This window comes from Antennarius striatus, chromosome 4, assembly GCF_040054535.1.
Source record: "Antennarius striatus isolate MH-2024 chromosome 4, ASM4005453v1, whole genome shotgun sequence".
NCBI classification, from domain to species: Eukaryota; Metazoa; Chordata; class Actinopteri; order Lophiiformes; family Antennariidae; genus Antennarius; species Antennarius striatus.
In genome coordinates, this window is record NC_090779.1 from 14,006,476 (window position 1) to 14,032,500 (window position 26,025).

Sequence of the window (26,025 nt, forward strand, 5' to 3'; positions counted from 1 at the left end):
TAATAAATTCAGTAAAAACCAATTGCATATTTTATCATTTTAATTGTAGCTGCCTTTATGACCACTCAATGACCCGCCCATTCGTCGCTGCTGCTGCCTGAGCATAGTCAGGTGTACGTTTTCCAGCGACGTAAAGTTTGCTATCTGGATATTTGTTTGGATTTTTTGTCTGGATAAACGTAATCGAGGCCATGCTCAGACGAATACTTCAAATGGTAGGCAACTGGGGTAATAAATTCAACCGTATTGCTATTGTGTGGTTTCAGTGAATTGTTCAAGTTGTACAACAGAGGCCTATCGTTATCTGTTTTCATTGAGGGGACGTTGTATTTCTATAACTGCGTGCTGCGAATGGGCGGGGTTTATGCTTTGTAGCCACCGGAATGTAGTCGATTGTAAATCTCCTTCTCCCTCTGATCCAAGCATGCATATCAAGCGCCCCTTGTGTGGGTTTGCTAAACATTAAATGCTAACTTGGATCGGTTGATTAATGCTATTATAGCAAGCTAAGGGCGGCTATCTTTTTGTACAACGCGCCAGTAAAATAAAGTGTCCGCGTTGCCTTGCTACATTCTATTAACAAATACTGTGTTAGTTAACGCCTCTAGGCTCTGTATTGTGTTATTTATGGGGGTTTTTCATATCGAGCAATACTAGCTATGATTTAGCTATAGATTAATTCATCGTCCAACCATGACATGCTAAAGCTTTAAAGCTGGTGTTAAGTAGATGTTGCTGCTAGGAAGTATATTGTCAGCTGGCTTACAACAATAAATTTATTAGAATTAACTACGGCATTTTAACAATTGGTCAGAGGTTGGGGTGCTATAAATGAATGCTAGACGCTAGCTTCTGTGTGGGACTACATTTACCAGAGGGCATTGCTTACGTATCCTCAGAGATGCCCTGTGTGCCTGAAGTCCTGGCCTTCCAAAGAAGAAAACCATAAAAACTTCCTAAAATGGGGCAATTTTTTTTTCAAATGTTTAAGAAGCTAGATACAATTACAGAGTATTTTATGGAAGAATATCACGGTGTAGTACAGCACGAGTTACGAATAAACCTGGCGGTTTAGTGAAGTAGCTTTTGAATACCTCGAGCTAAGTAGCTACCAACATTGACATGGTCACATGAGCATGAACCATCCGGTGTGTTCCATATGATAAAGCTGAGATCTGTTTTCTTTTTTAAAAGTCTGATAGTTATTGGGTACCAACACGATACTACATACATGGTAGAGTAGGAAAAATTGACATTTTAGACAGGCACTGCGGAAGACTGCTGAAACGAGGCCGTCACGGGAGGGGAGGTCCGTCACGAAGGCGCTGTTTTTACGATAAATACATGTTATAACTGAACCATACCGAATATATTTTGACCAAAGGGACATATATGCGAAGAGAAAAAACGTGTAGAATTTGTTAATGTAGATGTATAGGGACGGTTTTCAATTCATCTGATGAGCAAACTTTTTAGTAATTTGTTAAATTCAATGCAGTACTGTTTTATGTTTGCTCAAAGGTTGTTCCATGAGGCTTTGAAAGTGGTGTTTGCCAACTCCCCATTGGTTGTGAGATGACTCTGTTCAAAGTCCCCCTCACACAAACACACACACACACACACACACACACACACACACACACACACACACACACACACACACAGTACGTAATTCCTGTTGACTATCACTAGTGCAAACAAACCTGTTTTTGTGAATGGACGATCAGTGGTAGATCACACTAATGTGGACTCAGTCCATAACCTGAATAAAGGGTCAGCGCCGTACCATTCATTTTTTTCCAAGTCTTAACACCTTCTCACTTGTGATGACAAGGGGTTTGCTATTTAATGTAACCATTCTGATTATTTATCACCCTTCCATTTATATGCAGTGGCAGTTTTTGGACTAACAATCTTATACAAAGACAGCTTGTTATTTGCTGAAGTTTCAATGAACACAAAGTTGAACAGGATCAGAATTGCCTGTTACAACTGTATCATGAAAATAAAGGAACTTTCCATATTTATCCTAAAAAGTTTCTTATATCTTTGACCTCCCCTCCCTTTTCAAGTAAGTTCTACTGGCTCTGAATATCACTACTGTATCACCATAAAGTGTGATGGTGACAGCATTATGTGGTATTCTCTTTTTTGAGGGATTTTGCCTTTAAAGGATAGGGAAACTGAAGATATGTGACAGGAAATGAGAAAAAGTCTTGGTTTATAATATCTAAGTTATAAAACATTAAAACTTGGTAAAGAAAATCATTCATCATCAATTTTTCCAGGTGTGATACAGCAGCTGGAGGAACTGTTGGATCCACATATTTCATGATCACTGTCTTCAAGTGTTTTTATGGGAAGTAGAAGAAAGTTCCTAAGTCAAGTCCCTAAGGTGCTGCTGCCCTGAAATAAGCCTTACCCAGTGTAGTTGTTTTTGATATGTATGACCCAGGTCAAAGACTTCTGAAGACCTGAGCCCATTTTATGGAAAGTCTCACTTTTCTCTTCTAACATGGATTTTTGTTTAGTAGCATTTACTCAGGTGATTGGATGGTAAACATTTAATAGGAAAGAACACAAGAAAGAAAGTCAGATATACAATACAACACAAAAATCTTAGCTTTCACCTGCATACCATTGGTTTTGTTTATCCAGACATTCTCTGGCATTTATCTGCATAAAATTTCCAAATGTGAGCTTCATGAATGGGTTTCATGACATAGCAGCTGCATGTAATTGTTACATCACCATGCATGTAGCCAAGCTTCAGACTGAGAGATGTAAAACACACTACCAATGGACTATGCGCCAAACAACATCAGTGCCTTACCTAAAAAAAGCTCTGGTGGATGTGATGAGATGTTGTGAAAGTTCCTGCACATTTAGGGGTCAAGTGTCCCGACGCTATTGTAGCTTCTTTGTATTTAAGATGCAAGTGTCTCCTGGTGTTAATTTAATCTGTACAATTTTCTATAATAATTATTGTTCCTTTATACATTTCATCTAATAAGGCTCTTATTTTCTGCAGACTCCTGGGAAGGGAGGCTCCCAGAATGCAGAATCAGAGCAGCCCAGCACAGATCTGAACCATGATCAGACATCTGAGGTAATGTGGACTCTCTGTTTATCATGATTGGTAACCTGGTGCTGTTTCTCTCTGCCAACAGATCAGAGTGATTGAAGTTATCTGGTCCGTTACAGTTGATTCTGATGGGGAACTTCTGTGTTTCAGGGCTTCATCTGTCCTCAGTGCATGAAGTCTCACAACTCTGCAGAGGATCTGTTCAAGCACTATGAACTTTTCCATGACACTGGAGACCTACCGGCTCATATGGCCCCTACACGGTGAGTTAGTGAAGCTACATCAATTATGACACAATATATATGGTGCAGATAATTTTACACTGTGATTTTGTCAATCCAATCTCTTCTTATTAGGGAGGACCTTACAATGCTGAGACAGGAGGTTCAGGATCTGCATGCTTCTCTTAAGGTAGGGATGAGTTTTGAAACGAAATACTGGAATGTTAATGGTCAGTTCATATAAGGACTTGATTGCATGTCTTAACTTGATTAGGAGGAAAGGTGGTTCTCTGGAGAGCTAAAGAAGGAGTTAGACAAAGTCCAAGGACAACTGAAGCAAGTAATTCCTTCCAGATAATAAGTATTTATCATCATGAAATGTTGGCCTTCTGAATATAAATGGGCATAAACACACAATTATTTATTGTACCTGTACACATTTTTCTGTTTCTTCCGTCCCACAGAACGATGGACAGGCGGACTCGGAAGATTCAGGTAGAAAACAAACACTGCATTGAAATTAACTGTAAAAGATGACTTCATTAATCAGTAACACACATTACTGTACTCTTTTCTCAGTCCTTGAGAAGAAGTTGAATGAAGCAGAGACGGAAAAGTTTAATATCAAGCAGATGAAAGACCTGTTTGAGCAGAAGGCTGCCCAGCTTGCCACAGAGATAGTAGGTAAGTGAGATGTTATAACAACACCAGGGTGCTCTTTTACTACCCTTCTGGTCTATGTCGGCCTAATCCGAGTCTTTTCATTGTATTTTGTCTTTCATACATCGTACCTCAACATTTCGAATGTTTTAATTCGACAGAGTTAAAATCCCGCTATGATGAGGAGAAGAGTCTAAGGGTGGACGCTGACCAGAGGCTGGCCAAACTGAATGAACAACTACAGAAAGAGAAGCAGGATAACGAGAGACTCCAAACAGAGCTGGTAAAACCCCAAATCAGATTCAGTTGTTAATTATCTTGTCACTCATGTTGAGATGTACTCCTTTATGAACACAGTTAATTTGATCCTGAGCTGTGTGATAAAATTGTCAAATTGGAAGCCTAGGTTCAAACAAAGAATTCATATTTTTGGAACTGCAGCATATTTTTGTCTTCTGCAGCTTTAACACAGCACCTCTGCTCTAACCCTTAGCTACAGCGACCAGGAGTGGAGGATGTGGAGGTTCTGCAGAAAGAGCTGGTCCAGGTCCAGACCCTGATGGACAATATGACCCGAGAGAGGGAGGAAGAGTCTGAACGCCTAAAAGCCCACTATGAGCAGCTGCAGGCTAATTACGCTACCTCAGAGGTGAGTAGGGGGCAAAACAAGGCATGAGGAGTGACTAGTTTTCCTGAGTTTCCCTTTTACTTTACCTTGTTTTGTCATAAGCAATCATTTTTACACCATAACATGTATTTGTAGTAAACACATAAATGTGTACTCTCACTGTAGGTAAGATTATCATCTAGTATTTCTTTGTTTTGATATGAATTTTTTCTACCTGCATTTGTTTGTGACCTTTTATCAATCAGTTCTGGAAATATACTGCATTCTTTTGCATATAAAACTGTTAAGATTTTTATTTAAGTGTACCATAGCTCTGAACTGTAGTTTATCATAACAGATGTCTTTGAGCGTAATGTTCAGTAATTAATGGGTTTTCTGGTGAATAATTCAGCCTTATTTCCTGCATTTTTTTAAACCTTGAAATTATGTGTTTTTGCTAAATTATCTCAGAATATTTTTACGTGTGAACCATAATCTGAACAAGAATGTGGAAGTCTTACTGTCTGTAAGCGTTCTGAGACAGCAGCTATAAATCATCCAGATTTAGGTTTCACGGTATGAACACGTGGAGTGTTTCGCCATTAGCAGCCTCGTCTCCGTGTTGGTTGGTGACATGTCAACACTTCATCAAAAATAAAAGGCGACGGGTCACATTACACTCACATTCATGCGTTTTCTGCCTCTGCAACAGCACATGGCAAATATCAGCCAAACCAAAGTGGTTTGTGAGCGGGGTTATTTTATCTGTAGTTGTCTGTGCTTGTATCATGACTGACCTTTTGTCTGTGTCTCTTTCCTTGCCCTTCTTTTTCTTATGCTCCCCAAATACTGTATACCTCTCCATCACTTACTCTTTCTTCAAGATTCGTAAACTGGAGGTAAAACATTGTTGATTTAAGTCGGCCCTGAAATCGTTTTCATCCAATTGAGTTTCTCTTAAGTATGAAAGGTTTTCAGAAATTAATATTTTGAATCCTGTGTTTCTTCCCCATGTTTATTTATTTTTTATTTTTTGGCTTTTAATGTGTTCGATGCCTGATTGTTATTTATCCATGTTGGGTTTGTTTTCCTCTTTTGCATTAGTTCTTCACAGTGCTGCGTCAAATCTTTTGACATACTGTAAGGGGCTTGAGAAACAGCTGAATGTGTCTCTCAAATGTATTGCAGACTACAATATCCCAACTAAAAGCGGAGCTGGAGAAGGGTCCACAGGAGGCAGCTGTCTACACACAACAGATCCACCAGCTCAACAGCAACCTGAATAATTTACAGCAACAAAGCCAGGTGACAGAAACTTCTCTGCAATTATCACCACATATGTTTTTACTAACCCAATCTCTGCAGGCTATGACGTGCCGCACTGTATAGACGACTGGTATAATTATATTCTTACCAGTAATTCATTTGTGTTGATAACAATAAAAAGAAGATCACACGAAGACCTCTAACAGCCAGCAGGCATGATCTTTGCCAAGGCGGTTCTGCCATTTGGGGCAAAATGCAATCGCAGGGATTCCTGACAGAGATAAAAATATTTCTGTATTTGGCATGTCAGTGGCCTCCGAGCCAAGTAGGTTTCCGGGTAAGAAAGGGGATTCCCACCCTCCACCCGCAGCGCTTCTCATTGCAACAGGATACTCTGAGAGACCAAACACAAATACTCATCACACGAGGATAGAGGCAGGAGACAGAGAGACACAGGATCAGGATTGAGAACAGACGGGTGAACGGCAACACGGGTTTCATCAGTCTTTCAGGATTAGATCAGACAAATGCAGGGACTGTGACAACCACACAAGGGAGGGACTGCAATTAAGCTTAAAAAAAGTAGGGGAAAAAAAACTACTGTATGTTCCATAGGAGGGTGTTAACATTGGTCATTTACTGTGGTGGCCTGCTGAGGTTTATTGAACGTCTTTAAAGTTCAGCTAACCTGCCACACCTTCTAGTTAGCAGCATACCCTGTTAGCAACACTTTGTTCTTTATTACCCTGTAGATAAGTTTACTAGCAAATCCAGGCCAGCGTCCCACAAAGGAGAGTATTCCCAGTCCTGTGTTGTAAAACTTCACTCTTGACAGCTGGTCTGTTCAACCTCTAATGTCATTAGTACTGGTGTTTGTGCGTTGTTGTACTGTAGTGTTCACCTCACCAGCTATTTCTATAAAAGACAAATGGGTCATGTTTCAATGTTCATTCATGATAATTCTGGGTTAACCTTTAAAAACTGTTTTTTTCATGACTCTGCTTTGTCAAAAAAATGAAGAAAGCAATGATTTTTCTGGCTATAGTTTAGGTTTTCTAATTTTTGTTCCATGATTTGACTCCATGAAGATTATTAAATCTTTTTTTTTAAAACCAAATTTATTACATTTCTGGACAACCATTACTCATCTGTCCTCACACCTTCTACACTTCTCACAGAGTCTTGCTGAAAAATTTGCCCGTAAGGAGAAAGAATATCAGGAGCTTGAAGGGTGCCTAGGAGCTGAGAAGGCTGCCAAGAATGAAGTCCAAGGCAGTCTGAGGGAAAAGGAGCTGGAAGTTCAAGAGCTTCAGGCTCGTACCACGGGGTCTGAGGCCTCCCTGCAGAAGGCCCAGAAGGAACTCGGAGAGAGGGCTGAAGAGGTGGCGAAGCTGAAGTCTGAGATCGGAGAGCTGGAAGTGAAGCACGCGGAGCTGAAGGTTGAGAGAAAACAGTTGGAGCAGCAACGGGAAGAGAAAGACAACCACGGTGCTCAGCAGCAGTCTGAGATCAGTCAGGTTAGTCGGACAGACGGCACACACATCAATGCAGGTACAACAGAAAAGAATATCGAATAATGAACAGATAGCACAGAAGAAAACGACACAGGGTTTAACCCTGCTCTGGACACAAAGGTCACAAAAATCACCTTTTAGATTGATTACTGTAACGTACGTCACATTAAGCTTTAAAAAAAGTTATTGAGGACAGTCTTGAAATTTAGGATTATGATTTATAGGATTATAATTCTCTCCATTTTGCTAATTAGGACCATTATTATTTGACACTGATATTGAAGTTGCAGATTCAAGAGGGAGAGATTGGATGTGTAACACAACAGGATCAGTGTGTTCAGAATGACAAGAAGTTGTTATTTACTGTTTTCAAGTGTGTAATATTCAATGCACATTTATTTAAAAAAAAAAGTCAAAGAGAATTGCAGAAATCCACTAACCTTGTTGAAGTATCTACCTTACATTCTGTTTTTATGAACTTTTTCATTCTGTGTTCTTCTCTAAATCTCCCTCTTTTTCTCTGTGCCCTTTGTAGCTGCATGCCAAACTACTGGAGACGGAGAGGCAGCTGGGCGAGGTGCAAGGTCGTCTTAAAGAACAGAGGCAGCTGTCTGGGGAGAAACTAAAAGACCGTGAGCAGCAGGCAGCCGACCTGCAGCTCAAACTGTCCCGTACTGAGGAGCAGGTAAGCTTCAGATAATCACCACAGGGAAAACAAATTGGTGCAACATGTTCATCTTTACTTTGTGTTGTGCACCTTGATCATCTAAACATAGGGTGCATGGTTCAAATTCAGGTTATTGCTATCTACTAAGGTACACGAGACCAGTATCCTGTGTGAGCTTGCATTTTTCCTGCTTCACTTATATTTCGTACAACAGTGAAGAATCTCAACGCTGACATCTAGCTGTCAGGAGTTTGAACATAGAAAAAATTGAACCACAACCACACATCTTCACTTTTAAACTATTAACTGAAAATTCATGTACACCTGCAGTGTGCATTGACGTATTGGATCAAAGTATTTGTGGGAAAAACGTGTGTTGTCTTTGTGTTGTCCATCTGTAGCTGAAGGAGAGTTCCAGTAAAAATACAGACCTGCAGCACCAACTAGAGAAAGCAAAGCAGCAACACCAGGAGGTGCAGGCGCTGCAGCAAAACACCAACGGCAAACTCCGTGAGGCACAGGTACTGTCCGCGTACATCTGCGTAAAGCAGGAGAGAGACTGCGCTACACTGTGAGGGTAAAAGGTTCAATTATACATGAATAATATGTGATCGTTTTGTACAAAATCATCAGCTGATTCCAGTAGAATGTCACAGCAAAAATGTCAGGTGATGATATTTGACTTGAATTTACTGATTTGACTGATCCCGTTTGAAAACATAGTTGATGTTGATTGATGTTATTGGATTTTTTAAAATTAACTTATTATTATTATTATTATTATTATTATTATTATTGTTATTATTAGTAGTACTTTAAATCCTGTTGAAACTTTATGAGATAATAAGGTATTATACATTCACATAAATCACAAATAGAAATAACAGCTGCAGTATGACTGTGTGAAACCTAGTCTTAACCGAGACCTCACACACAAACAACATAAAAACCATTAAAGGAATATTTCTACCAAACTACTATTTAACAGTTGTGCTCTGCTGGCTTGTCTTCACGCTGTAGAATGACCTGGAGCAGGTGCTGCGTCAGATCGGGGATAAAGATCAGAAGATCCAGAATCTGGAGGCTCTCCTGCAAAAGAGTAAGGATATCGTGAGTCAGCTGGAAGCTGAGAGAGAGGATTTATGTGCCAAGATCCAAGCCGGGCAGGGAGAGACGGCTTTGCTCAACCAACTGAAAGAGAAAAACAATGCACTACAACAACAAGTGGGTTCATTGTGCAGTAATTTCTCTGCAGTGCAAAAGTGATGTAACAACATACACAAAGAAAAAGGAATGTTTTCACAATTAAAACCAGCAGCACAGAATAAAATAAAATGAAGATCATATAAAAAGACCAGTTTTGTTTAACAACAAAATCCATGGTCTTTTCTGAAGTCTCTTCTATATGATGATCTTTAAGGTCTCACAGCTGACAGACAAGATAAAGAACCAGTCAGAGAGCAACAAGCAGGCCCAGGATAACCTCCATGAGCAGGTCCAGGAGCAGAAGACCTTGCTGCGCGCAGCTCAGGATCAAGCCCATTCCCTGGAGAGCTCAGTCACCGAGCTCAATGCCCAGCTCGCAGACAGCAAGGAAAAAGTTTCTCAGTTGGATTCTCAGGCAAGTCCAAATACAATCTATTATTAATAACACAGAATAATGGGGCAATAGTATTGTTCTCCAAATATTTTTTTGCAGAAATGTATTTTTTATGTTCAGCATAAGTTATAATACTTTCTGCTGACCTGTTTCTCTGTAGCTAAAGGCAAAGACAGAGATGTTGCTGTCAGCAGAGGCTGCCAAGGCTGCACAGAAGGCTAACCTGGAGAACAACCTGGAAACTGTCCAGCATGCTCTGCAGGACAAGCAACAGGCAAGTATCTTTATTGAGCCACATCAAATTTGACCTTTGAATAATGAAATACAACTGAAATGTATTTATTTCATATTCTATAATATGCCATCCCCGCTGTCTGTGCAGGAGCTGAATAAAGTCCAAAAGAAGGCCAAGGAGCAGGCCCAAAGCCTGACAGAGAGACGAGAGCAGTGCACGCAGCTAGAAGCCAGTCTGAAGGAACACAAAGACAAATTAATGGCCTCAGAGCAGCGCGTGGAGCAGATGGAGGGACTCAATAAGGTCTGGAGTCTTAACAGTGACTCTCTGATACGAGACTCTTAACCGGCTAATTCTTTCTTCTCTCTCTCGTGTCTCCAGTGTGCATTCACTCTTTTTTCTTAATCTGACAGAAATTGGAGTCAAAGGCGCTGGAACTGCAGGCCAGCTGTGATCAGTTACAGAAAGAAATGCAGAAACTTCACAAGGAGGGGTTGGAGGTCAAACGGAAAACTTCTGAGCTGCAGCACCTATTGGAGACAGAGAAAGCAGGGTGAGATCAATATTTTAGCTGGATTGGGTTTATTACGGTGTGATTAAGTAAATGCAAGTATAGCTGACTGGAACTAACATCCAGTAACTGTCCTTTGGTCAAAAAAGGGCTGCAACACTACAAGAAGAATTAAAGAAAAAAACAGCTGCGCTGGGCGACATTCAGAGGCAGCTTGAGCGCAGTGAGCAAGACAGAGCTACTCTTAAGGTTAGCATGGACCAGGCTGCCCAGGAGGGAAAGGCAAAACTGGTGGAGCTGGACAAAAAGGCTCAGAGTCTGTCAGCAGACATCCAAAAGCTCCAAGAGGAGAAGGTCACTCAAAGAAAGGAGCTTGCTTCTACTCAGGAGAACCTGGGAAAGGCTAAGAAGGCATTGAAGGAGAGTCAGGGTCTACTGGACACTGAGAGGAAGAACTACAAGTCAGCCATGGGGGAAAAGGTGGGTTCAGTAGGATGCAGTAAAAATAAATGACTTCCATTTTCCTTAGTTGCCTCATTACAACACAAGAATATTCATCTATTTAATACACAGGAAAAATCCTATGAAAAGGCCAGACAGGATCTTTTGAAGAATAACCAGGCCCTCACAGAGGCAGTGAATGGATCTAAAGAGCAGCTGGAGCAGATGAGAGAGGTGAGCTGCAGTAAAATATAATAACAAAAAAGGAAGATCATGTTGTCAGTGTAACACAAACATCTGTTGTGTGTTTACTAATGTTAGGCAGAGAAAAATTTGAAAATGCAGCTGACCACAGCAGAGCAGCAGTACTCAAGGATTCAAGAGGCACTGAAGGAAAAAGAAAATCAGGTGGAGAAACTACGGGTGCAACTGAAGACGGCCCAGGGGTCCTTTGAGGAGGAAATGAAGAAAATGAACGGACAACTTGTAGAGTTACAGGAAGCCAGTGTCAAGAAAGCAAGTAGAATCTTTCAATTCAAGGACTCTAATGTGTTAAAAACTATCCGTCCTCCTAAGGAGTTATGAAGCCATTTTTATAATAGAATACCATACGTGTGTTTCTTAACGCACATATTTTGGTTCAGGGGGAAGAGGAGAGTCAGCTGAGGTCGCGGGTGTTAGGGCTCAGCCAGGAGCTGGATGCTGAGAAGAGTCGGGTGACGGAGCTACAAAAGGCCTTGAAGCAAAGCCAGGAGAACCTCGCTAAGCTTCAGTCGGATTTCTATGGCAAAGAGTCTGAAGTCTCTGCCCTGCATCAAGACTTGAAGGTAGAGTTCATGGTGTTGGTGACGGATGTTGTTTGGTTTTAAACAAACCTTCCAGACTATTAGCTAAAATGCTTGCTGGCAAAAGCATTGCGAGCTTCTTTGAGTCATTCCTGTGATAATTTTTGTAATGTGTCTTGACTCCAGGCAACAGAGGAGAAGCTGAACCTGGCTCAGGAGGAGCTGGCTGCTAACCAAACCCATCAGATTGATTTAGAGGCTCAGATCCAGGATCTGAAGACGGGCCGAGCCGGCTTGGAGCAGGAGGTAGCTAAACATGACCAGAAGCTCCAAGAGCAGGGACAAACGCTGAAGGAGCTACAGAAGCAGCAGGTCAGACAACCGTAGCGACATGTGAACTTTAACAGTACAATTTGTGGGGATCACAATTATATATGTGTGTTGTGTGCGTTCATCCAGGGGCAGATGAAGGAAGCGCTACAGAAGGAAAGAACTAAAGTGGAAGAGCTGAACAAAGTAAAAAGTGTCCTGGAGAAGAATAACAGCAGCATGACTTCTGAATTAAAAGCACTAATTGAGAAGAGTGAGAAGGTCAGTCACTTTTTATAAGATGGTTTCTTTTTCTTCCACGTCAGACAAAGAGGGAATGCCACAAACGTCAGTGCCTGAGTAAATCCCCCCGTTTTGTGTCCCTGCTGGCATACCTGACCTGCTTCTTAGGCTTGTGTCTTACTTAAACGGCTTAAGGCAGAGACACAAAGTCACATTCTTCAAAGTTATAGCTGAAGCAAGGAGTTGTCATGACTCCTTCAAAAGCCTTTTTTTTTGGTCAGAGCCGAGCAGTATCCCCTCCAACCCTCCACCAAATTGTAAAAGGCTTTCAAGGATTAAACCTATATGCCACATTGACTTAAAAAAGACTTTGCTTTTCAGGAGCTGGGTGAGTTCAAGGAAGCCAAACAGCTGTTGATCCAACAGAAACTGGAGCTGCAGGGTCAGGTGGAAGCAGCAGAGAAGACCGTGGAGCAGGAGCGGAAGGAACACCAGGCCACCAGGGACAGTAGGCACCAGAGGGAAGAGGAGCTCCTCGCCCAAACTAAGGATGTCCAGGATATGTTGGTAGGACCATCTCCACCAAATCATTATGATTGAGGTCACTGAACGCTGTTCACTTTCTTTTCTTACCCCTGCATGTGACACAATCTTTGCGTCCTTCCAAAGGTGGTAGAGAAGCGAGTCAGAGAGGAGCAGGTGAAGCTTAAGGAGGAGACAGAAGCTAAGATGGGGGTGCAGGTGACTGCTCTGAGTGAGAATGTGGCCACTCTGAAGAGAGAGTGGCAGGGCAGCCAGAGGAGAGTCGGTGAGCTGGAGAAGCAGACGGATGAGCTGAGAGGAGAGATCGCCGTGCTGGAGGCCACCGTCCAGAACAACCAGGATGAGAGACGAGCTCTTTTGGAAAGGCCAGTTGACGTTGTTGCTTTCTGTTAACACATGAAAGCAAAGTATCACGCAGTTGCAAGGGCTGTTAGATAGAGAAATGACTTCTTCTCCAGTGGTAGGACTAAATTCCTGTCATTTATTCAGTCTTGTATCTGTGCATCTGTATTCTTGAAGGTGTTTTACAGAAGTATGTGTTGAACAGGGGGTCAGGATTATTATCTGTACCAGACGAATGTCGGGCTCAGTCCTTTAAAACACTCACATCAGTGTGTTTTGGTTGTGCTTCAGGTGTGTGAAGGGTGAAGGTGAGATGGAGAAACTGCAGACTAAGGTGGTGGAGCTGAGGAGGAAGCTGGACGACACAACGGCAGCCATGCAAGAGCTTGGAAGAGAGAACCAGTCACTCCAGGTCAGTCATGAAAGTCTGGAAAGGTTAAGAGAAGAAAAAGAGCTAAAAGAAACACACAGTGGACCTAGGATATTATAAGTATTTTATACATAATAAGACCCTCCTGTCTTTGATGCTTTTAGATCAAGCAGTCCCAGTCTCTGACCAGGAAGTGGGCCGAGGATAATGAAGTGCAGAACTGCATGGCCTGTGGGAAGGGCTTTTCTGTCACTGTCAGGAAGGTAAGGATGGGTGTTTCTTCAGGATTGATGCTTGTGAGAAGTAGAAAACATTGATTGTCTTGGATTCTAACATACATTTTGCCCCCCCCCCCCCCTTCTCTGACTCTCCAGCACCATTGCAGACATTGTGGAAACATTTTCTGCGCTGAGTGTTCATCTAGAAATGCTCTCACCCCATCTTCTAAGAAGCCAGTACGGGTCTGTGAGACTTGCTTCGAGGAGCTCCAAGGATGATCTCACTTTCTCATCCCTTTAACTTCCCCCCAACTACCCCTCTTCCTCCCCCTCACATGTAACCCTTTCCCTTCCCTTTTTTCCTACTTCAGCAGGAAGGAGATGGCGTGTCTTTCTCATATTTTAATGTGCACTATAAAGGACAAGCCCAGTACAAAGAATCTCACCTGCATGTGACTCAGACTCCATTGTGAAGGGAAATAACGGAAAGGTTTTAAAGAAAGACGTTCGAGTCATTTGATGGAACTCTGGTGGGATTTATTGGGATTTTCTGTATCTAATTTTGTGCCTTTGCTACTCCTGTGGACTGCCAGAGAGTGGAGAGGGTGGTAACTAAACACTACCCATCTCATTTGAGGTCATGCTCACATCTTCATTGTTGTTTTGCAAAGTTGGTGCCGTTTTCTGTAAAATATTTAGCACCAGGAGGTTGAAAGTGACGCTGAGTGAATGAAGAAGTAGATAAGGTAATGTTAAAAATCACTGCTGCCCTAAAAGCTGAATGCAGGTAACTATTTTGTCCAAGAAACTTGACAGATTTTTTTTTCTCATTATAATTTCATAAATCTGATTAGAAGAAAATTTGCAATCAGATTATTACACCAATAAGGTTGATCAGTATACACAGAAATATTTTTTGATTGTTCAAATCTTAGTTGTACACATTTTTGTTAACTGCTGTTTTCTGACACAACACAGTGTTCAGTGTGTGCAGTTCCAGATTTTATGGTAAATCATTTTCAGTATTAAAATTCCTTTAAAAGAAACAATCATCACAGATTCAAAAATGACTATTTTCATCAATTAATATTCAGATTTGATTTGTGACCAAATGATGAATCCCAGTAAACAATACACGATGAGGAAGCTTTCTGTCCAAAACCCAAACACTCTTCATCCGCTGTCAGAATTAGAAGGAAAATTATTTGAACCCAATAAATTATCAGACCAGTTGCTAACTAACTTTTTGCTGCTCTGATTGTAGCTCTGTTCATTCGTTGCTTTACGTGTCTGTGAGGTTTTTGGTACATGATTTAAAATCGCTTTACTGCATGTCTCTTTAGAGCAGCGGAATGTTTGTATTTGATGAAAATTGATGTCATGACCAAAGAATGTGCAGCAGGAAAATAGAGACAAAACTAATTTAAGTGTTTTATAAACTTTCGTTTGTAATCTTGTATTTTTTTAAAATCAGAGTCCTTCATTTTAGCCCTGAACACGGCATCCACAATGATCGGAGAGGCTTTTTGTGCAATCCATTGTTTCTGTTGTGCCACATTTCTCTTTTTTTGATTTAATTTTGTATGCATTTTTGGCCACTGTGCTGTTAGAAGTCTGGCAGTGCAGACATGGAAGGTGTCTGCATGATTAGACTTTAACGTTCCTGCTGCTCGTCTCCAGCAGTGACCACTGCTGGAGCCGTGTGTGTGTGTGTGCGTATGCTGAAACAGAAATAACTAGTTGTGTTGCTGTAACAATGTGTTTCAGTGTTAAGGCCTGCTGCGTTGTCTGCTGAGATGCACTGTAAGAATGGTGGCTGCTCACTACTCCATTATCTCTGGTGTGCTGCGTTCAGGGGCATCAGTTGAGGTCACTTCTATTGAACCTGTCTGTCAGCTGAGGATACTGTAATATTGAACTCCTGCTTTGTGTAATTTTTACTTGATTGCTGACAGGTATTGGTAAGATCTTTCTTGTGCAATTGTATAAAGACTGGAGCGGGGGGGGGGGGGCACTGTAAGCCGGGGCAACAATGCAGGCTGATCTGGTATTTTGCCAACAAGAAGCTTGTTTCAGACTTCAGTTTACCAAATCAGTGCTTTATTCTTGTACGCTCTTTAAAAATAGAACACCCATGGCTTTCTTTTGCGTTAGTTTTGTTATGTCTACCTCAGATTGGCACAGGAAAAGCACCAGTTCCAAACCTTAGAGATCAGAAGCATTCCATCATCTGCTTTTGATGAAGGATTTGTGATTTATTTATCAAGCTGTACAGTCCCTGAAAGTCTAGAGAGAAAATTTGCACCTTATAGTATTCTGGGCTCATCGGTATGTGAACCCAACCACAAATGTAGGACCACCAAGTTTATGCAGGCTGCAGCATTTCTAGCCCCGATGTACTTTACTGCTCATTAAAAACCAACGCTGTCATAATTATCTTTGTAAATGTTTGTAATGAAAAATGAAATATATCTGTAACACTTGTGGATGTAGAAACATGACAGTGAAAATGTGTGGACTTGTTTGTCGTACTCATTTTTACCAGATGACACCACAGAGACTTTGCTGACACAGGTTTGTCGCTCGCTTTGTGTTGCTGTCAGGTATCATGCATGAGTCATGTTGAGTCATCATACGGGATGGTCACAAAGCTTTGCCTTTGGCCACACCTCCTTGTGATGCACAGCTCAGTTTGTTAAATGTGCACCCTGTATTTAGAGGTCAAGGTGGCCTTGGTTTATCTGAAGGGACGAGAGGTATCATGTAATTTATGTTCATGTGCAGCACCGTTCGATTTTCTAATTCATCTTGTCACAAATAAAAACATCCAGTACGTTTTTACTTTCTCATGTCTTTTAACTTTGATTTTATAAATGCACAATCCTTAAAAACAGCCGTTTTAAATTAATTCCTCCAGCGCTTTGATAGATAGATAGATGCTCTGCATGTTTAAATATAACACTTTCAGTAAATGGTCATTGTCTATTAGACTTGTAGGTGTTCATATTTTACTTCAACTTTTGTTCTTACATTCAGTTGCATCCAGTTTTGTGTGGTATTTACCCTTTTTATCACAAGATAGAGCAGGGACGACATCCAACCAAGGCTCTTCTGACTGAGCTACACCAGCCCAAAAATTAATATCTGACTGCGTGGAGAAATAAAGAGTGTGGAGTTCGTAAAACAAAAAAACAGGACAAATTTTTACTAACTTAACAGATATTTATTTTACACTACTGCAACGATCACATTTAAAAAGCAAAATTGTACTAAAACTAACATTTACAAGACAGCATGACACAGTGAAGTGCACTTGAACAGCGGACACAGTTCAGATCTTCTGTGTTTCGACGGTTCATATCTGTGAGGACTCCAGCCACAGTGGGGAGCTCTTCATTCCCAGCTGCTGAGATTCCAGCTTCAACAGAGCCGACACGGCGCCCTCTATCTTTGACATCCACACTCTCTGGAAAAAGTAACAAAATATTTCCTCAGTTAATATTAATTCACTTTCTGTACTTTTATGGCAATTCATCAAGTTTTACTGGAAGAAATTGAACAAAACTGGCAGATTTGTAATAATATTCTACCATTAGATCACTTTATGGTTCTCAGTTTGTTCATTAGTGGTGAAATCTAATGTTGATAATATGGAAATAGAAATATTTGGATCGGATTAACACTAATACACATTCAATGTTACACACTCTTATGGTAACCAAGAATGTAAGTGCGTTAAAAGAGTGTGTGTCTTTACAAATGAATGGTTGAAGTTAATCTACCTTGATGGATTCTGATGCGGCCTGCAGAACAAACGCACCGATGGATTGCCGATACCGATTCTGGTGCGTGACTATGAAAGAATGAGGCAGTCCTGATGCTGCAAACGAAGCACAAAATTACAATTCTTTTAAAAAAATGTACCAGGTGACACTAACTCAATTAACAGATGTTCAAGCCCCTCCCAGTCTGATTGAAATGCATTTCTCTCAACATATCCATATGGTCGGTGCACTTCGCAATGACCTCAAGAAAGAATGTTTCCAATGCGTTGATTACTTGAGGCATTGAGCTGGTCTATGTTCCTCAGCTGGAGTCGGTCTAAGGAGACGGGCTGGTCCATCACCGTGAAGGTGCATCCTTCCTTCAGCAGCTGATCCAGACTCAGGTTCTGCAGCCTTAGCGGGTTCTGATCTGGACCGACTGACCTCTACACAGGACGACAGACCATGGTGAACAAGCTATGAAGCCATGCGGGTCAAGTTTGTACAGAGGACAAAGGGACAAACCTTCTTGTTCCTCTTAATCTTTGTGATCAGCAGGAATTCATCAAACAGGAACAGATAGACGTCAATCAGCTTTGTGTTTTCTAGTAACAACCCAAAGAGACATGGTGTAAAATTCCCCTCATATGGAAGCACTGAGTTCTTGTAATATGTTGGAGTTATGCCAGACGTACACACCTGTGAGGACCAGTTTCCCCTCGTGCAGCAGACTTCTGTGAGAAATGAGATTCTCCAGAGTGACAGCCTTTAGGAGATGTTTTAGATTCTGTAATAGAAGCTGTCAGTCAGGCATGAAGTAAACATTTTACCAGTAAATCGGTGACGAAACATCTGCTTTCAGACTAATCTGACACGAAGTGGCTTAATAGATAACCAATTACATATCAAGATAAATGGATGGATCACCTTATCGGCAACAAAAAATATTGGAAGATGAAATATTAGTGTTACATTTTGTCAGGAAAGTGCTCAGACAAACAGTAATATGTACTTTAACACACAAACACACACACACACACACACACACACACACATACACACACACACACACACACACACACCTCAGGGATGAAGGCCCGCTTGTCTCTCTCCCACAAAGGAAGCCACACTAGTGCGTCTCTCAGCTGTTTCACCTTCTGGTAGTTATCCAGCCATTTCACCTTTCCCTCCAAATCACCTGGAAACAGAGAGGCATCATAGAGCCATACAAGTCTAGGGCTAAAAACACTTTCCAGAAGCATCACAGGCTCATTGATAACATCTTTTATATTGTATAATAAGCATGATTAACTACGTAACTACGTGACCATGACAGCTCTACTTTATTGTTTTATTGCCTTCCTTTTTGGTGCTGGTTCCCAGCCAACCAACCACAGGCCTGACTGTGACATGAAACACCTCACAGTAACGACTGCTCCACACCCACAGGACATTGTCCTGTGATTAGTGACCTAACTTTTCAAACCTTTCCAATGTTTATAGGAAAAGCATGACGTTAACGATTTGTCAACATGTTTTTATGATTATTTGTTTAATTGAACTGAAAAACAGTGAGACGCACACAGCCTGTTGATCCGGTCACACGTTCACCTGACGTGGAGGCATGCAGTGAACAGTGAGGATAACTACACACACACACACACACACGCACACACACATCTGGTGTGTTCATGTTTAAACTTGAGCGTTGAAAAGCTGAATGACACTAAGTGATGATCAATGGCTGAAAGATCTACGAGGCGACATTATTCAGCGCTACTCATCCATGCGTGTCTCGTGGAGGTGAAGCGTTCGTGCGGCTCACATATCGATGTGTCCACCTGCTCCGCTACCGCCTGCAGGCCTCTGCTTTCCTCCTCTGCCTCGCACTTCTTCGCGATATTCCGCAACAACAGCGGGTATCTAGTTAGCCTCTGCAACGGCACCACCAACAGGTCGCGCAGTTGAAGCCTCCGGCACTGCTCGTTCCTCTCACACCACTGTGTAGAAAGAGAAAGGGGAAGGAAAGAGTTCAGAGGAGTGGAGGAGCTTGTGTTTGGTTGAGCACTGCAAGCTGGAGAGGTGTCAGTTCAAATCGTGAGCACTGCCGAGGTGCCTTTGAGCAAGACACCAAACCCTAAAAGCTGCTCCCAGGGCGTCACCACATAACTGTCAATCACTCTACCTTCTCTACAGTTATTGCTTATCTGCAGGCCCTTTCTGTGAGTGTGCGTCTACCTCAGGTATGTGTGTATTATATATATAGATTGCAAAAAGAATGTCTTCCTCGGGAAGAACAAAAGTGTTTTAAATTAAAATTAAACTGAAGGAACAGAGAGGTGCTGGGTGGGGCAGTGAAAGGCATGTGGAGAGAAGATTTGAGGCCTAACAGCTACCTAATTCTGACGATAGAGAAGGTTAACCCTGGGATAAATGGCCACACTCCTGTCTTCAGCAGGCCTCAGTGTCTTTGTATGTTTGGGCAGCCATGTTTCTGGGTGTCCTGTTTTCACTTGGCATCACGCTGCCTGCTGCGTTGTCAAGGTACATAGCATCCCTGGCACTGCTCTGACACACATATAGAATCAAACTTCTCCATGGGATTTGCCCTCCATACCTTCACGTAAGATCTAAAGTCCTCTCTGGACTTCAGGCTGTCCAGATAAAGCAGACCTGCTGAGTAGTTGAGGCAGTACTTCTGCAGGCAGTGGCATATGCTCTCCTGGAAAGCCTGCCAAGAGATAAAGGTGTTGTAAAACCATCAGGATACAGACTATCAACCATTAAGCTGTAGATAAATGGGTCATAATACACCAGGAAATAGCTGGGTGCAAAAACAGAAACTTGGGCTGTGCATGGTAAATATTGTCCAGCTACTTGCCTTGCTCAGCAGCTCTAATAGGGTCGGCCCAACACCCCCAGTAATCTCCAAAGTGTCCTTGATGACACAGAGGAGGTTGTTTAGGAAACCAAAGCTCACCTACAGCAAAAAAAAACACATAGTATTAAGAGTCACAGCAACACGCTCAGAAGTCACAAGAAGTAGATTAAAAGAGTAGATTCATTAAGATTTTGAAACAATCAGGGCACAAACAAAAGCAAGTTAATATTCCCTAAAAATGAATACATGGTGGAAAATAACACACTTGTTATTCTGGTGTTCATTTTGAGCGTTAGGCGACTCTGGAGTTGTCTCAAAGATTAAATGACTGTTAAAATTTGATTTTTTTGATTTCAGTTGTGATTTTGTGGCATACAGTTCCTTTGTTATCCATCTTATATTGTTTGAGATGTTTTCACACAACAAATCTTATAATTCTCTGAAATATGATGGGGTTTTTTTTATCCTTATATGCACGATCCATCTAAAACTAGCAGTGCATATTTCATTGTGTCTCACCAGGCAGAGCTCACTGAGGTTTGCAAACAGCCTCCAGGAGTTAATATCCATAAGATAGTTTCTATTCTGCAGGTTTGCAAGTGTAGTTGAAAACACCTGAAAGCAACAGTCAGAGAGAGAGAGAGAGAATAGGTTCAGGCTGTTTGGCCAACATTAAGTTTCTAATCTACAGGTTGTAAAAACTGGAAATCTTTTTTTGACAGGAGGAAAAACAGAAAGCAACAGGTTGGTTTTCTTTTGCATGTGTGTGTATCGAGTATTTAGGTTTGTCGAGTCACCTCTTTAAGAACCATTAACTGATCCAGGAAGTAAACACACTCGCTGGTGAAAAGTTCCCAGACGGCCTCCTGTTTCTTGAAGGCTTGAGCGTTTGAGGTGGGATCCACCTGGAAAGACTGGCCCCGGAGAAACTCCACCAGAGAGTAGTCCTACACAAAAGGAACAAAACCATTCAGAAAGGCTTGTATTTACACCTCAGACTGAGTGTTTGTATAAAAACTCTACAGTCTGTCACTCTGAATTTCCAGCCACCATTGTGATTCACTCAGGTGTATGTCAGTGTTTGTTTTTACATGTGCAGGGTTGACCTGACTGGTTACTGTCAAGAAATTCTGGTTCTTACACAACTTCAGAAATTTAAATGTTGCATGAGCTAACCTGTAACCGCTGTGCTGTTTTTTCTGATTCACTTGTTAAACACTGATATTTGCATTGGAAATCTGTGTCTCTTGTTCAAACTCACGTTGAGTTTGCTCGGATTAAACGTCACTGCACAGTCAGCATGCATGATGATTTACATAACAAGCAGCCTGGATGCATAAGGGGATTGGCTGCTGACATGGAGCACGTCTCACCTTATACCTCTGAAGGTCAGAGTTTCTCCAGTCTTGAATCTCTGACGTAGACAGATACTTTTCGATATCTGATGCTGTGCCTGTCTGTGACTTCCCTTTACTCTAAAACGTGGAAGAAAAAGAACAACAGTTACATTAGTTGCACTTTTTAAAGAAGTACTTTTTATTTTTGGAAGTGATCAGGGGAAGCAGCGTTTTGGCAGATTTGAATATGATTGAATTTGTCTCAGAATGACAATAAAAAACTGTTCAAAAACTGAACTGAACAGGTTCTGCATCTTTTGGGTTGACCAATTATGAAAGGACCAAAGGGGATAAAAGGAACAACATTAATCTGCTTTGAGAAGTAGGTCAGAGAACAATGTCCACATCACTAAAACAGAGTACATCAAAACAATACAAACACACACAACGGGCAGCCAATGACAACTTCCACCATACAAAATAACACGCTTACCGTACTACGCCTTGAGAAAGGCCACTTTGACTTCTTAGTATCTACACACATCACAAACATGAAAGACAGATTATCAACTGAAAATCCAACAGTTCAGGATAAAAACAAACACTTTTGGGAACCGTAAATGGTTCAATTACTTTTCGTGAACATGAAGGTGAGATTTTATTTAAACACCAACACCAACAATGGTGCCTTTATCTGTTGGACAAGATTTATAGTTTTGCACCAAAATGAGAGACATACAGTATATTAGTCATGAGCATCCAGTGAAGCACCAAGACAGCAGGACATTAAACTGTTTGAACCTCATATCAAAAAGACTTTTGAAGCCATCTGCCTCTCAGACAGCTTCAGATACAAACGCGTTGTGTGTGGTATTTACAAAATGAAGAAAACTGCTGTAAATTATTGTATTGATGCACAATTTAAGTACAATTTGAAAAAGCAAGCTCCAAAATACACTGAAAGATCTGAAGCTGGTAAGTAAGACCACTAGTAATTCAACTCATGAGTGAAATAAACAGAAACAAATTAGGCATGAAATACTGGTTGAACAGATCAAATAGACAGAAGTCATTTATATTGTGTCTGTTAAATTACATATCTGAAAAAATATAAATTTTCAATTGAAAATAGGAATCACCACATGACAGTTGTGTCCATAAAGTCTACTATTGAAGTTTTGGAGTTGCACCCCAGAAACCTTCATCTGAAACAAATGCTGACATTAAACTTTGATATAGAACACAGAAGAGGATTTACCAGAGAGGTTTGAACTACATAATCTATCTGCCACTCCATTGGACACAAAAAGATCTCCTGGTGAAACATCCAATCCGGGAAGGCTGACCACCACGGAGCTCCGCCTTCTTTCCTGAAGCCTGAGGGGACAGGAAACAGGTGCATGTCTTGAGGTCGTGTTTCACTACTGATTGGTGCCAAAAATACTGCGATTAAAATCAGACATTATGAGACATCATCATAGCTTCCTCGTAAGGTGTGTGAAAACCGCTGTTCCCAGAACCATTACTGTGCTGCTGTAAATGCAAAACAGCACAAAGACAATAGGCTTAGTGCGCCTCCCAGGAAATAACTGAATCCTACGATCACCTGACATGCTTAAAATTCCAATGAAATACCATCTGCAATGTGCAGCAAATAAAGATTAACATGAGCAGTAGAAATGACAAAGGATGGGTGTAATGTGTCTGGTTCAGGCTATTTGATCACTGTATTTATGTGCGGGGTGACGAGCAGTCAGCCTGAGCCATTCATCAGAGCATGGATTGGAAAAACAGATCTGCCTTTTAGCTTCAGGCAAAGCTCAGACAGTCACTGTTCAAGTGTTTTGATTCGTCCTCTGCTCTTATGCTGCAGGGAATATGTCTGAAAGACAAATGGGCATTCAAGGGATCAAATTAAAGTCCTTATGTTAAGGAGGTGGGGGCCACTAGGCCATCAGTATCTCCCCCCTGCCACATGATGCACGTCTAAAATGTGCACATTGCTATGAGGAACATGATGTTCCAAAAACAGCAGCTAGAACTCAAAGCAAAACACACACACACACACACACAGCGCCTATAGACCACGATTGGTGACTGTGTTACTACAATAATCATAAAACGCTGCTCGCTAACCAGGCAGGCCGGTTTGACCAAAAAACAAGTTTTCTTTCAGCATTGACTGACAGTTGGACCAACTGACCCCAAGTCAACAAGCTTGGGTTTCATTCCAATACTTATTCAATTTTCTTGGCTTTTTTTAAAGTTATTTTTTTAGAACTGATAAAACATGGATCAGATAGAGGATAAATCACAACCACACTTTGTCTGATAAAAAGGTTTTCAGGAGGGATATTTGTCTCACAGACGAAGGCTAACATCTCCCTACGTGATAACAATAAACTGAAGAACAAGTACAACGACAGGAACAAACGCCTGCACTGGTGTGTCAGTTTCCCATTAATGAATATGAAACGGGACGATCTTCCTCACACATTCTTGTTATGACTCATAAAATCACCTCAACCAGTAGCACTTCTGACTATGCCTGGAACCTGGAATATGCAGAAAACAGGAGTGACTCTAACAGAGACGCGAGGCGGGCTGTCTTCAGGGAATACCTGTACACTTGCTGGATAAGCAGGTTAACAACTGAACACGAGTTTAACAAATTTCTTTTTCTGTTGAACTGTGAAAAACTCCAGCTGCTCTTTGTCTCATCCAACAGAGCGAGTGCAGGTAGACGTGTAGTATAGAACAGTATAGTTTGGTACAGTATAGTATATACAGACAGCATTGCACTGTAAAACACCAGCAGAGGCACGCGAGAACTGGATCTGTGGATTTGGGACAGTGGAGGTCCGGTTTCTCCTGTAAACCAGGTCAGGGCCTCCTTCCCTCCCCACAATGACGACCTGTCGCTTTGTGACCACTCAGAAAGGTTCATCTGTTTCAGACACTGAGAGCACTTGTTTTGTTCCCCCCTCACAAGAGAAATAATGATGCCCAGAAACAAAACCAATCCCAATCAATGGCTCAAAGGGGCCTGGTCACTGTAAGAGGCACAGTTCCAGGGTGTCATTACCGGGACAATAGCTGCCTAATTATCCAGTGAGGTGAAGAGAACGGCAGCCCATTAGGAGGGGTGTGGGTGACAATAAGAGAAAGCCGCCTTAATGAGGTTTTGTCTAGCCCACACATAACCATGGGACTCTCAAAACTTTAACCCACCAGGCTTGTGCTCCAATAACAAAGGCTTGAATGATAAGGAATGTACAATGGGGCTCCTTAAACCCTTACACAACCAATCATTCTCCATGGGGACGCTCCCATTGGCTCACAGGACACCATCAGGGCTCCACTAACTCCTCACATGCACACAGGTCCTGACTAACTTGTAACGGAAGTGTTTTAGTACAGCCACACAAACAACAGTCAAAACAGTCCAAGGTAGACTTACCTGCTATGGAAATGATCTTTTTCCTGCAATGAAAGGAAAATACTGCATGAGCCAAAATTCAAATAACAGCAATTCCACATTACAGTAAAACTTTCTCATGTTAGAAATTTGCTAGGAAACTCAGAATTAGCAGATTCATCATAACATAAATCACAATTTATGATGAAACTGTCATTCACTGTCAAATTCCTGTTATTTATATCACATTATCACCGTCTGACTGTACTGTACTGTGAGTGAGGACCTCCTCCTGCTCACAACACCACTATATCACTTTCAAAGACATTCAAATTTGAATCCGTGTTTTAAGTGGCGGCTCTGGACTCAAAAGCCTCTGATATCTGAGGAGAACGTCGGGACTCTATTGAGAATGAGCTTGGTTGAATACCGCTAGCTGATGAATAGATTTCCCCCCATTATCTTTGTCCATCGCTCACTGACCCCTCTATTATAGGGTGACTGCTGACTGCGGTGAATGGGGGCCCACGAGGAGCACTTCCCAGGGCTCTCCACGCAGTGGGCTTGGTCAGAGCTGTCAGTGCATGTAACTGCTGATTCATTTGCTGTCAAAAGCTTGTATTGTGGGTAACCGCCGCAGGAGGCGAGGAACGAATGATGGGAGAGAAGGCTGCTTCAAGGAAGGAATGTGTAGCCATTTAAATTTATAGATAAAAATCCACACGGGATTGTGTGGATGGTGGGAGGAGGTGATGAAGGGGAGCAGACAGGCGCCAATTAAAATGACACAGAAAAACTGTTAGCGGCTCACCTGTGTGTCACTCTGAGGGAATTCAAAGTGTGTGCTATGAACAGGATGGGCGCTGTGACAGTGCTGGCTGGTGGAGGAGACGCCGTTGTCAAACGTCTTGGATCTCTGCGATCTGGTTCTCTGTCGGCCACAGGACGGAGCGAGTTGATGACAGGGTTCACTGTCAGAGAGGGGGCTCACCGCCAGAGGAGATGTGA

At 41.7% G+C, this 26,025-nt stretch overlaps 2 protein-coding genes across 3 annotated transcripts in view; one reads left to right on the forward strand and one right to left on the reverse strand.

The window, feature by feature from the left end:
- The first annotated feature begins 79 nt into the window (after window positions 1-79).
- On the forward strand, window positions 80-16,456 carry eea1 (early endosome antigen 1). Its single transcript, XM_068313581.1, has 29 exons — window positions 80-215; window positions 3,032-3,109; window positions 3,236-3,348; window positions 3,442-3,496; window positions 3,581-3,646; window positions 3,771-3,801; window positions 3,886-3,990; window positions 4,128-4,249; window positions 4,460-4,615; window positions 5,762-5,878; window positions 7,018-7,356; window positions 7,889-8,038; window positions 8,422-8,541; window positions 9,041-9,244; window positions 9,441-9,641; window positions 9,781-9,894; window positions 10,003-10,158; window positions 10,269-10,408; window positions 10,516-10,846; window positions 10,940-11,041; window positions 11,129-11,323; window positions 11,452-11,634; window positions 11,779-11,964; window positions 12,052-12,183; window positions 12,526-12,711; window positions 12,814-13,052; window positions 13,321-13,441; window positions 13,564-13,662; window positions 13,774-16,456. The coding sequence occupies exons 1-29, from the start codon at window positions 192-194 to the stop codon at window positions 13,894-13,896; spliced, it is 4,188 nt and encodes a 1,395-aa protein (XP_068169682.1). The 5' UTR covers window positions 80-191; the 3' UTR covers window positions 13,897-16,456.
- Window positions 16,457-16,833: 377 nt separating this feature from the next.
- Window positions 16,834-26,025, reverse strand: part of plekhg7 (pleckstrin homology domain containing, family G (with RhoGef domain) member 7) — a 10,547-nt gene continuing 1,355 nt past the window's right edge. Inside the window, exons 2-17 of one of the 2 annotated variants that reach the window (XM_068313190.1) lie at window positions 25,829-26,025; window positions 25,060-25,082; window positions 22,858-22,976; window positions 22,093-22,133; window positions 21,636-21,737; window positions 21,060-21,209; window positions 20,782-20,877; window positions 20,263-20,361; window positions 19,999-20,112; window positions 19,207-19,381; window positions 18,464-18,579; window positions 18,081-18,168; window positions 17,907-17,986; window positions 17,677-17,827; window positions 17,400-17,497; window positions 16,834-17,083 (exon numbers count right to left, since the gene is read on the reverse strand). The exon at window positions 25,829-26,025 is cut by the window's right edge and continues 568 nt beyond it. In XM_068313190.1, coding sequence (XP_068169291.1) covers window positions 16,973-17,083; window positions 17,400-17,497; window positions 17,677-17,827; window positions 17,907-17,986; window positions 18,081-18,168; window positions 18,464-18,579; window positions 19,207-19,381; window positions 19,999-20,112; window positions 20,263-20,361; window positions 20,782-20,877; window positions 21,060-21,209; window positions 21,636-21,737; window positions 22,093-22,133; window positions 22,858-22,976; window positions 25,060-25,082; window positions 25,829-26,025 — 1,760 coding nt within the window. In that variant the 3' untranslated portion in view covers window positions 16,834-16,972. Of the gene's footprint in view, window positions 17,084-17,399; window positions 17,498-17,643; window positions 17,828-17,906; window positions 17,987-18,080; window positions 18,169-18,463; window positions 18,580-19,206; window positions 19,382-19,998; window positions 20,113-20,262; window positions 20,362-20,781; window positions 20,878-21,059; window positions 21,210-21,635; window positions 21,738-22,092; window positions 22,134-22,857; window positions 22,977-25,059; window positions 25,083-25,828 lie in introns of both variants that reach the window. The other variant, XR_011035200.1, reaches the window with a different exon arrangement.

Bases quoted from the DNA above. Each gene is read 5' to 3' on its own strand.
- eea1 (XM_068313581.1), top strand. From the start codon at position 192: ATGCTCAGACGAATACTTCAAATG. The intron at 4,616-5,761 runs GTGAGTAGGGGG...AATGTATTGCAG, and splicing joins CTAATTACGCTACCTCAGAG to ACTACAATATCCCAACTAAA. The intron at 11,635-11,778 runs GTAGAGTTCATG...TCTTGACTCCAG, and splicing joins CCCTGCATCAAGACTTGAAG to GCAACAGAGGAGAAGCTGAA.